At 37.1% G+C, this 10,963-nt stretch overlaps 2 protein-coding genes across 3 annotated transcripts in view; one reads left to right on the forward strand and one right to left on the reverse strand.

The window, feature by feature from the left end:
* Positions 1–3,468, reverse strand: part of LOC113109931 (homeobox protein cut-like 1) — a 115,147-nt gene extending 111,679 nt beyond the window's left edge. For both annotated transcript variants that reach the window (XM_026273832.1, XM_026273827.1), the window contains exon 1: positions 3,317–3,468. In XM_026273832.1, the coding sequence (XP_026129617.1) occupies positions 3,317–3,379 (63 nt within the window). In that variant the 5' untranslated portion in view covers positions 3,380–3,468. The remainder of the gene's footprint in view (positions 1–3,316) is intronic.
* Positions 3,469–8,721: 5,253 nt separating this feature from the next.
* Positions 8,722–10,953, forward strand: myl10 (myosin, light chain 10, regulatory). The gene is made up of 7 exons (XM_026273833.1): positions 8,722–8,863; positions 9,331–9,417; positions 9,509–9,584; positions 10,001–10,105; positions 10,348–10,426; positions 10,541–10,589; positions 10,742–10,953. Exons 1-7 carry the CDS (start codon positions 8,861–8,863, stop codon positions 10,844–10,846), a joined length of 504 nt encoding a protein of 167 aa, XP_026129618.1. The 5' UTR covers positions 8,722–8,860; the 3' UTR covers positions 10,847–10,953.
* Positions 10,954–10,963: the final 10 nt, after the last annotated feature.

Genomic DNA, 10,963 nt, shown 5'->3' on the forward strand with positions numbered 1-10,963 from the left:
TACCTATGACTTTTGCCTCAGTAAACTCCTGATTTGATGTGTATTAATAGTTAGTAAGGTAGTTGTTAAGTTTAGGTATGGAGTAAGATTAAGAGATCTGAAACATGGTCATCCTAAATAAAGCATTAATAAATGTTACTAATAAACAGCCAACATGTTAGCTATATGCATGCTACTTACTTAATAGAGATGATTGTTCCTTAAATGAAAGTGTTATTAAATATCCAAAAATATTTTATTATCAGTCTAAACTGTGAAATAATAAAAATAGTAATACAAGAGTCTATGTAAGCACTTCACTATATTCTGTATGAATGAGAAAAGGCTACTAATTTTCACAAAAGTGTTTATATTTAATTTTTTTAATAAATGTGTACATTTTTGGTCAAGTTCAGACCAAATAATATATCTGAAAATGTTTTTGGTTTCCTCAAAGTGCAAATCAAAAACGATCGAGTAGAATTTGTCATCAGTCTAAATTGTAAAATTAGACGAATACAAGAGCTTTACTTTGAGACTAAATTTGGAGAGGCCACATGCAAATATGTTGTTGTTTTGGGGCCTCATATATATAGTAGGCTTGGTTTTGAAGTGGTCAGGATCTGAGTCTGTGTCAATGTGTGGGGTGGGCTCCACAGAGACGCTGTTGTTCTATTCATCTTTCATTTCAGCATTAAAAAAATGCCTAAAAGTAGTTTACCCGCATTTTCACAGACACGTGGAGACATTCCTGCTCACTTTTTAGGGACTTTCCCCATTCTTTCGAATCCAGCCAGGTGTCAGTCAGACAGTTATTTTTAAAACAGTCAAAATACAGGCGCTCAGTTCATTAAGTGATGTTTAATGAAAACACTCCATCTGCAAGTGACGAATCTCCTTAAAAATATTCAAATGCAAATATCAACACTGTACTCGTCCAATAAATTATTAACCAAGATTACATGTTATCTGTTAATTATCTATTACAGTATGAAAAGTGGATGACGGCACATCCAACTATGAGTATAACGTCTGGCAGCCTAATCTGCTAAAACTCTTCACAGGAGTACAGTAGAAGATCTCATAGATATAGCAGCACCATTCATACAGTCACCACAGAGAGGAACTGAAAATGCAACAGATTACGCTCCTATGGTGTTTAGGTACACAGTGTACCGCAGCCGGCCCATGTGCCCCTCATTAAAGATATCAAACACATTTTAAAGTCATCACAGGGGCCCAACACAGGTCCAGACAAGAGACTCTGCTCACATCTTGATGGTGACAGAACTGCCTGCGTCAATCGCTAATCTCTCCACGTTGACGCACGAAAACCCGGGACCACACACCATGTGAGGTACACTTACACCTCACCTGCATTCACAGACCTCAGAGCCACGTGGTGACAGGAGGAGGCAGGTGACACCGGCAAACAGAAAGTTGGGGATATTTGAGACGAAAAGGTCTGTTTTGGAGTCACAGGGAAATTATAATTAAGATGACTTTCTTCCACTGTCTGGTGCGGTTTTTGCAGGGTAATAAGAGACATCTGACTCACATCGAGGCATCAATTAAGCATAAATCAGTGAAGTTAATCAGAGCAAAACAAGAAATAAAATCATTTACAACATTTTGAAAAATAAGATTTGAATAGAAAAGACACAAAAGTAGCAAGAGAGAAAACAAGATGATAAATTGCGTCCATGACATCATCAAAGCCTGAACTCCCTGATGCCATTTCTTATCAGCCTGAGAGAGAGAGAGAGAGAGAGAGAGAGAGAGAGCATTGAAAATTTAGAGTCACCACATCAGAATATGCCCAGCTGTGTGTGTGGTCCTTTTATGTTCAACACTATATGTCTGAACCCTAATTGAATAAACGATTTTCCGAGAGCAGAACATAATCAAACAGCAGAACATCTGACATGCAACGAGTCGGGCAATGTTTTGACTCTTACAGATTAATGTTACACAAAAGCTGAAGCATCACAAAACATACTGCAACACATGCACATATATAGTATTCCATATTTTGCTTTCATTAACGTTTATAATAGCATATTTGAAAAACAAATATTTTAACATGAACGTTATTTATTAAAACTATGAAAGATCTTATAAAACCTAATCGACCTAAAAAGCTCGTTTTCATGTTATTATCGAATGATATCGATTTTTTTTTTTTTTTTTTTTTTTGATGATGACTCGGGTTGCTTATGAAGATTTATAATATGTATTATATGTTCAGAGGAAATTTAAAGTTCGACGGGAAAATAGGTCAGCGATTTTTTTTCTAGCTAAGCTTTGCGACCTCAGTTCATAAATACATAAACTCTTAATCAATAATTGATATAATCATGGGTCTGTTGTTTATGCTTAACCAAACGCGACAAATGCACTTCATCCTCCTACAGCAAGAACACTAACAAATAACGAAAGAGTTCCGACTTTGACAACTAATCAATTTTAAAAACAAATACCAAAACAACTGCAGCGCAAACAGAATCTTTACGTTCCCACCTGCGTTTAAACTCTCATTTGATCCATATTTCTGTATCACGACTTAAGCAAAAGTTATGTGTTAAGAAAAGAAAACAAGACGGAGTGGAACAGCATTCATTTGTTTTAATGAGCCATTCAGTCGGGCTCTGTAACACTGAATAACGAAATAAACCGTCTTTTCTAGAGTCTCACATCTATATTTCCCCCTCAAAAAACAAAACAAAAACGTTTATCCGTTGGTGTTTGTTTATTGTTTTGTGTTTAATTGTTCCTGTCGGGCGCAGGTTTATGTCTTCACTTTGAACTTACCTACTAAGCTGAACTTTGCGTCTGCTAACTTCATAAACTTCTCACAAAAGTCACACAAAAAGTGCTAATAAACAATAAACGAGGTGAAATCTAAAAAGGAAGGCAGTCTAACGTTAACTCCTCTCTCGTTACTAAGCAATAACGTCTCGGTCCAGCACAGCGCCACCCGTGTAGCGCGACACACTTCTAAACACAAAATTATTTCAACAAACATACTATCTGTTAAACCTCCTCGGCAAAAACTATTCTCAAAACATCCCGGAGATGGAAAGGAGCGGGAAAGAATCGGGAAACCTAAGGGCTCCCGTTGCCGAAGTGGTCGCATCCACCTTGACCGTGATGGTTGATCGATGGGAATTGAACAAAGAGGATCAATTTCCGATCAGCGCGAGAGCCGCTTTAATCAATGGGCACCGAACCCGGCGAGAGCGCCGACGCGAGAGCAACGCGCCAGCCTCTCAGCGCGACGCTCCCCGGGACCGGCTCACCGGCACACACCGCGAGTACAAAACGAAAGGAAGCTGACCTGGAGCTGCTGCAAATCAAAGCGTTTCCAATATTGAAACATCGATCCCGCATTGGCCGCCATCTTGAGACATATTGAGACGGAATGAAAGGCTGATAGAGAGAGCGCGAGAGGGGCTGGAGTTCAGCGCGAGAGAGAGAGCGTGCGAGAGAGAGAGAGGCGGGGGAGCGCGCGCAAAACACGGAGCGGAGCGGGGCGAACGGCGCGGGCGCGCGAGGAACGGAGTTATCGAACGGACGCCAACCTGCGATATTGAATAGGGCTACTGAAAACAATTATTGAGAGCGTCCTCAATAAAAGGCAGAAAACGCGGGATGGAGTTTCCGCGTTGAGCCGAGCTCCCCGTGGCGCAGGAGAGGGAGGGGGATGCTGGATACGTTTTCATCCGCTAAAAGAAGAGAGTTTATACGGCTATTGATTTTTTATTATCACTATAGATAGATATTACGAGACGCTGATCAGTTCTGACGCGAACGCGACGCTTGAGTGTTTTTATGTTTCATGGTCAGATGAAGAACCTACTGGTCTGTTGTTGTGTTCGTACACCTGATATATTGATTTCTGAATTTTCAGTTTTCATTTTTAATCCTATTGAACATATCTCTTTTGTTCTTGGGTGGACGCAGTTGTCTTTTAATGTTTTTGATGTTGGTCGTCTACATGTCCAGCTACCCTCTGTTTGTACTCAAAAACCAATACATCTATTATATTGATTTTATGGGCATTCTTGCGTGAAGAATGTGTATACGGCGATCGATAGCTTAAATAAAATGAAACACAATCTAACTGTTCTCCATATAAATACTGCATGAAGCGATATGCATTTAAAATGGTTATGGAGGGTGTTTAAGATGGTGGCATTAGATGATTCGATGTTATAACATAAACCCTTGTCCGGTCGATTCCTGATGAATTGTAAATACTGCTTTTGAACTTGAACTTGGAGAGCAGCGACCTCTGTTGGATGTGTGGAGTATCGTCTCAACTCATTGTTTATGATGCATGGTGGTGATCCAAAGTAATCGTATTGATTGTCACAATTAATGATGATAACCAATCATGTTTAGCCAACAGTGTCAACTGCTGGACAGTGATTACGATGATTACATAAATACATAATTTATTAAGTAAAATTATTATCATCATTATTATTATTATTATTACAAAATTAGTGGAAAAAATTGCCAGATATTAATTCAATTATTTTAGAACTGCAATTATTTTATATATATATATATATATATATATATATATATATATATATATATATATATATATATATATATATATATATAAATTAATATACAAATATAATATATAAATTAAATTAAAAAAAAATTAAATATATATATTAAATTAAAATTCAAAAATAATTTGATAGATTAGTATATATATATATATATATATATATATATATATATATATATATATATATATATATATATATATATATATATATATTTAGTGATGTCCTCTCTGGTCCTCTCTGCTTGCTTTTATAAGTTTTCAACTCAATTTCAATACAGGTTGTCACTTTGACCACTTTGATAGTAATTCAACTTTATTGTCATTGTACAAAGTCCACAACAAATAAAAATACAGTTAGCATCTACAGGCACTTGTGCTTAAACAGTAAAACAATATCTAAATGAGAAATATTTTAAATAAGAAAACCGCAGAAAGTACCAAAGTGCTGTACAATACAATATTGTACAAAAATACAAAGAAAAACCATACAGTTACAATACAGGTACTATAACTGAATTAAAAACAAATATCTAATCTTATTATAAAAAGAGATTTAAAATATATATATTCATTTATTTTTTATCTAAGAACATTTTGTGGTACCATGCAAAATAAAAAAGAAAGATAGAAAGAAAAAAACAGTATGTATAAGTACACCAGAATTTATGTAAGAAAATAAACAATGATAATTTTAACCTTAGTTATACCAGCAGATTCCTGAGGCTCCAGTTCCATGAGTTTGGTGGATCTGTAGAGCAGCCCTGATTCTCACCCTCCCCACCGCACACAGACACTCAAAGAGAGAGGATGGGGGTCTCAGTTCAGACCCCGCAGGGTGGAGTGAGAATTGGAAGCTGGGAGAGTCCCATGGCTCCTCATAAGTGCTCCTCCCCTTGGTTCCCCTCACTGAGACACCAGGGGAGCTGCGCAGGAGAGCCGGTCCCACTGGCGGTTTGTTTTTTCAGGCCCACTGGAGCCTCTGAGCACCCAGCCCCCCTCCCTCCGCCCAGGCGCGCACACACCTCATGGGAGCACAATTAAGAGCTGTCTCTCCTGCCTGCTGAGCTGTGGAGGACTCCCTCCTCTACCCTTCCCCTTTTTTAATCAAATAAGCCTCCTCTTGAGACTAGTCCTCGTTTAAAAAGTCGGCATGCAGGATTAGATTTTAATTATGGAGATGCAAAGACACGGCAAATGAACATAATGAAGAGACAAGCAGAGATGTGAGGAGGGCATTGTTCTGGGGATGTGTGTGCATGACTGATTCCACATGCACACCTGGACCTGATGAGCAGTGGACAGGTGTCTGATAATCTTTACCATAAATACTCATTTATAACATTTGAAATGTAAATTGTGAATCGCTTACCGATCGTGTAATATGTAAGTCTATGAAGTTCGAACTATAGTTGTGCAGGTCATATATTTTGTAGTGGAGTATTATAAAAACTTGTAGAACTGGGTAAACTGCTCCATCTGCAGGCAAACAAAGTACAACTGAATTCTCTTACATTTTTAAGAAAGATACTATGAACAAAATGTAAAACTGTACACATATATTATGTATATTTTTGATTTCAAATTATATATACTATTACTTAACAATATATACAAATTGCAAAAAGAAAAGAAGTAAAATAAAAAAATAAATAAATCATTAAATTTTTACCCCACTGAATTTTGTTCGGGTTTATTAAATAGTCCACATATTTCATGCACTGTTATAAAAAAATATAAAAGTATATATAATTAATTAGTATACATATTTACTTATTATATATTTTGCTTCAGCTAAAAATTAATTAATAAACTATATAGACATTAAATTATAAAAAAAATCACAAAAACACACAACTAACTTTAACAAAAATGAAAATGAAATCAGAAAATGTAAAATTAAAATCTAAATGTATTTTTTATCTACATAAAATATTACCAAAAACTGATAGTATATCAGTGATACTGCAATAATTCTGAAACACACTCAAACACTAACAAACACTCAAATGAACACTAAATGTACTGTAATATTGTCATTTTAAAAAGTCTTGAGTACTTGATCCTTCATATTTATTTAATTTTAGTAAAAGAACAGGCCTGACGCACACACACAAACTTTTTGGAAATACACAAATACCGTAGATGTCCATAGACATTTTACCAGAGAGATCAAAACATGGCCCAATTACCTAACTTTACTATAAAGAGTGAGAGGAACATCAAATATGACTAAAAATAAAGAGATCGAGGGCAGTGTAACATCATCTCTGTGTTGTCATATAAAGTAGCATGCATTTACAGGCTTGTCGAGGTGTGATGGAACCATATGGCTAATGTGACTGACAGTAAGAAGCAGCTGGAAGGGAAGCTGACACTTCCCTTCCAGGCTCCTGATCAGTTGTGTTATTGCTAGCACACATAAGCAGACCTTGACTCCTTCTCTGCCCCCACCTGCTAGTCACACACCTAACATGGGCACGCTCCCTGTCATGACCACACACACACACACACACACACACCCAAATGCACAATGCCAAGCAGGAGATCACAGCGACATTCCAAACATCCCATGGTGCTGTTCTTCTCCACAGCTCTTTTGGCCAGTGTTCGTTCAGTTGTCTGTGAGGACACTGCTAAAACTAGCTTTACACAGCCTGCTGCCGTAACGGATAGCTGGACAGATTATTTATGGCAGTCTGATGGCACATTACTTGGCTGTTTGTAAGAGCACATTTAAATCTGGCAAGCATGGGATGACTGGCTATATTTGTAGTGCTGAGAATGGCTTTTGTTCAGTTTGATTGTTCGCAACAGATAATGGGAGACAAAGCAGAAACAATTTGTTCATAACAGTTGCATGCCAAATTAAAGCCAACGGCTTGACTGCGCTCATGTTAAGATGACTGTATTCAAATGGACGAGTTCCATATGTGTATGTTCCAATAATGTGCAGTCATTTTGCCCTGTACATACAGATCAATCAATTTCGATTTCACAACCTTCTTCATGAATAAAGGGTTTGAGAGAGCAGTCCAGCCTTACGTATGCTTTGGTGTTGCTTACATGCACATGTATTTTCATTGCAATTATATATTAAATGAAAATATGTCATTATAATGATGCAATAAACAATAAGCCATGTAACAGCAGTTCCATTGTGACAGCTGACTATATAGTGTGACAATATAGAACTCCACCACTGGGGCATGTTGTCACAAAAGGTCAGCATGTGTTTAATACTGTATCTATTCCTGGGCAATAATGGTTGAATAATACGTTGGTTGCACTTTATCTTACAGTACGTGTACTTACATGTACTTATAGTGTACTTACAGTGTATTTATCTAAGAATGTTCTGGTAATACAAGGTAACTACATGGGGTAAGGTTAGGTTTAGGTGTAGGTTCAGAGTTAGTACCTAGTTATTACATAGTTATTGTAATTGCTATAATAAGTACATAGTATGTACCTGGGGAACAGGACTGTAAAATAAAGTGTTAACAATATATTATTTAAAAAAATAAGACCAAGAAATATACATTGGCATGTGACAGCAAGGTCCAGTCTCACCCGCATGCAAACTGTCCAAAATGAAACAAAAAAGAGATAAATCATGTACATTATATATAAAATTTCTGTTATCTGTTACACTAGTTTTAGCATCCATCCAGAATGTTTGAATCTTTTTGCACTGGATGAAGCCTTTAACTATCATTTTGCATGATTGACACACTGTTTTCCTAATGAATGTTGTTCAGTTGCTTTGACGCAATGTATTTTGTTTAAAGCACTATATAAATAAAGGTGACTTGACTTGACTTGATTGTGGTCCTTAAGCCTTGTCTGCAGACTTGAAAGCTGGTCAAAAGTGTCTCTACTGACCACCACTGTAACAAGGGCATCAAATCATTGAATTAATCCATGTAGCGAAGACATAACATCAACATCTGACCAAACGCTCTGATGTGAGAAGTATCCAGCTTCATACTGCCTTAAACGACACATTAGACTTATAGAAGAGTTTTAAGGAGTTAGGACGCTCCAAATGATCCCAAGATAGCAAAGCCCACAAACACTGATCACATCACCATCTGTCTGTAACAATAACTGGGGGGTGCAAGCGCTGGGTGATTCTCTATATGGCAAGTATTCTTGTATTGTTCCTCCTCCTTTGTCTAAACATAGAACAGGTGGGCTCTCAAGCCAATTGTGCCAATATATAGCTGGAAACCAACGATGTCTGAGTGTCCCTCAGGCTTTTGAGACCAAGAACAGAGTAAAGAGAAGCTCTACACAATGGTAGGAGTGTGTCTCTTTGCTTTTGGACTCTTTAACATGGAAATGCTGGTGCAAGTGAACGGTATCGTTCTTCAGACTGAGAGAATGTATTATTTTATGTTAAAAAGTACATCTTCTATGGATGGATTTATATATTTGGGACAATGACAATTTTATTAGTTTTGTCTCCGTGTGCCTTGATCTTTGTGATGAGAGCAACTTTGTTTTAATCTTAGTAAGGTTTTCAACTGAGTGAATTTTATTTTCCGTGACATTTTGTGTTGAATAAATGTGATGTACTTGAATCTGGACACATTTTGAGAGTTTCCAACTTCCATTTCATGCCATAGATTGGTTGAAATGGCACAAACGTCTTAGTGTTTTATGTTATTTCTGCACTCATTTTAAAGTTTTGTGTGCTTCAAACTTGCATTTAAAAAATATTAGGCTGGAAGAAATCATCTGAGCAACTTTTGCTTGATTTCCAGGCACCAAAGAAGGCCAAGAAGAAGGAAGCTGCCAGCTCCAATGTGTTTAGCATGTTTGAGCAGTCGCAGATCCAGGAGTTCAAAGAGGTTGGTCATGTCTAGGCTTCACTTACACCTAAACATTTTATTCTAGCATATTTTTAGGTACTTACCTCTGTAAATCTGAATGCTCCTCCAGGCTTTCACCATCATGGACCAGAACAGAGATGGCTTCATTGACAAAAACGACCTGAGGGACACATTTGCTGCTTTGGGTGAGTGAAGCCTCACTGAATGACTATATACAGTGTAAATACTGAAGACTCTGATAGTAAAAGGGGCTTATCCTATTGAAATAACAAGAGTATTGTTTTAAGGATTACACTGGCCTCTCTTTAGACCCCTGTTGAATGCTGGGAAGCCTAATGCGTTTACAAATGTCATCATACTATTACATTGTGATATAGCAGGGTCCAATAATGATGAAAAGGTTTAAAATTGTATTTATTTTATTTTCAAAATCCTTAAACCTCCCTTATATTTTTAGGTTTCAGTGTGGCCTTTAAGGTGGACAGCTATTTAATTGCATTCAGCATCTACAAGCATTCCAGTTCACTCTCACTCTGTTTAAACTATCAGAGGAAGTGGCGCTCTGTATTAATGTGTATCTCTGTATGTGCATGTTTGGCAGGACGTCTCAACGTTGGCAACGATGAGCTTGATGAAATGCTAAAGGAAGCCTCCGGCCCTATTAACTTCACCGTCTTCCTCACCATGTTTGGAGAGAAGCTCAAAGGCAAGGATCAGATTTATCAAAACTGAAATGATAATCATACTAATGTGGTGCAAATAGCTGCAGAACCCGGCAGATATCAGGCACAATGCATACTGATATAACAATCATACAGTTAACATTAGAAGATAGGATTTTTGATGCAGCTTCCCCCAGAAATGACTTGTATATTTGTTAATTAACATGTATTAGAGTATTATAATTACAAACTAATCAATAATCGGTTACATTTCTGTGACTGACAGGTACAGACCCTGAAGAGACTATTCTCAATGCCTTTAAGATCTTCGACCCAGAGGGCACAGGAATCCTTAAAGGAGAAGAGTATGTAGATTTATGTAAATGTTAAAACGTTTCAGCACATCAGCGACTTTTGACTGGAAACGGTCTCATTGAAATGCACAGCATTTCATATATTTCTTTTGTTTCTCCTCACAGGATAAAATATCACCTTATGTCCCAGGCAGACAAATTTACAGAGGCTGAGGTACTATACTTTCCTTTCTATCGGTCTATGAGATAGATGCCAGTTCAAAATTGACATTTAATATTTAAAATCATTAAACTTTACTATTTGATATCAAAATCTATAACAATTGTTCAATGGATTTTAATCATGGTTTTTCCAAATTTACCTAGGTAAACCAGATGTTCACAAATTTCCCCTTGGATGTGGCTGGCAACCTGGACTACAAAAACCTGTGCTACGTCATCACCCACGGAGAAGATAAAGAACAGGAGTAAAAACTGCCTTTCCCATATTTCTCCATGTTTGTTCACGTCTATTTGTGTGTCGTCTTCTCCTTAAGCTCTGTATCCGCCTTTTGTCAATAAAGAGATAAAAAAAACAAGTCTAGCTGC

This window comes from Carassius auratus, chromosome 10 (genome assembly GCF_003368295.1).
Source record: "Carassius auratus strain Wakin chromosome 10, ASM336829v1, whole genome shotgun sequence".
In the NCBI taxonomy this organism is placed as follows: domain Eukaryota; kingdom Metazoa; phylum Chordata; class Actinopteri; order Cypriniformes; family Cyprinidae; genus Carassius; species Carassius auratus.

What these genes read in the sequence shown, in the direction of transcription:
- myl10 (XM_026273833.1), top strand. An exon ending in AGATCCAGGAGTTCAAAGAG is followed by an intron (nt 9,418 to 9,508) that starts GTTGGTCATGTC and finishes ATGCTCCTCCAG; the next exon opens with GCTTTCACCATCATGGACCA. An exon ending in GGAATCCTTAAAGGAGAAGA is followed by an intron (nt 10,427 to 10,540) that starts GTATGTAGATTT and finishes TTCTCCTCACAG; the next exon opens with GATAAAATATCACCTTATGT.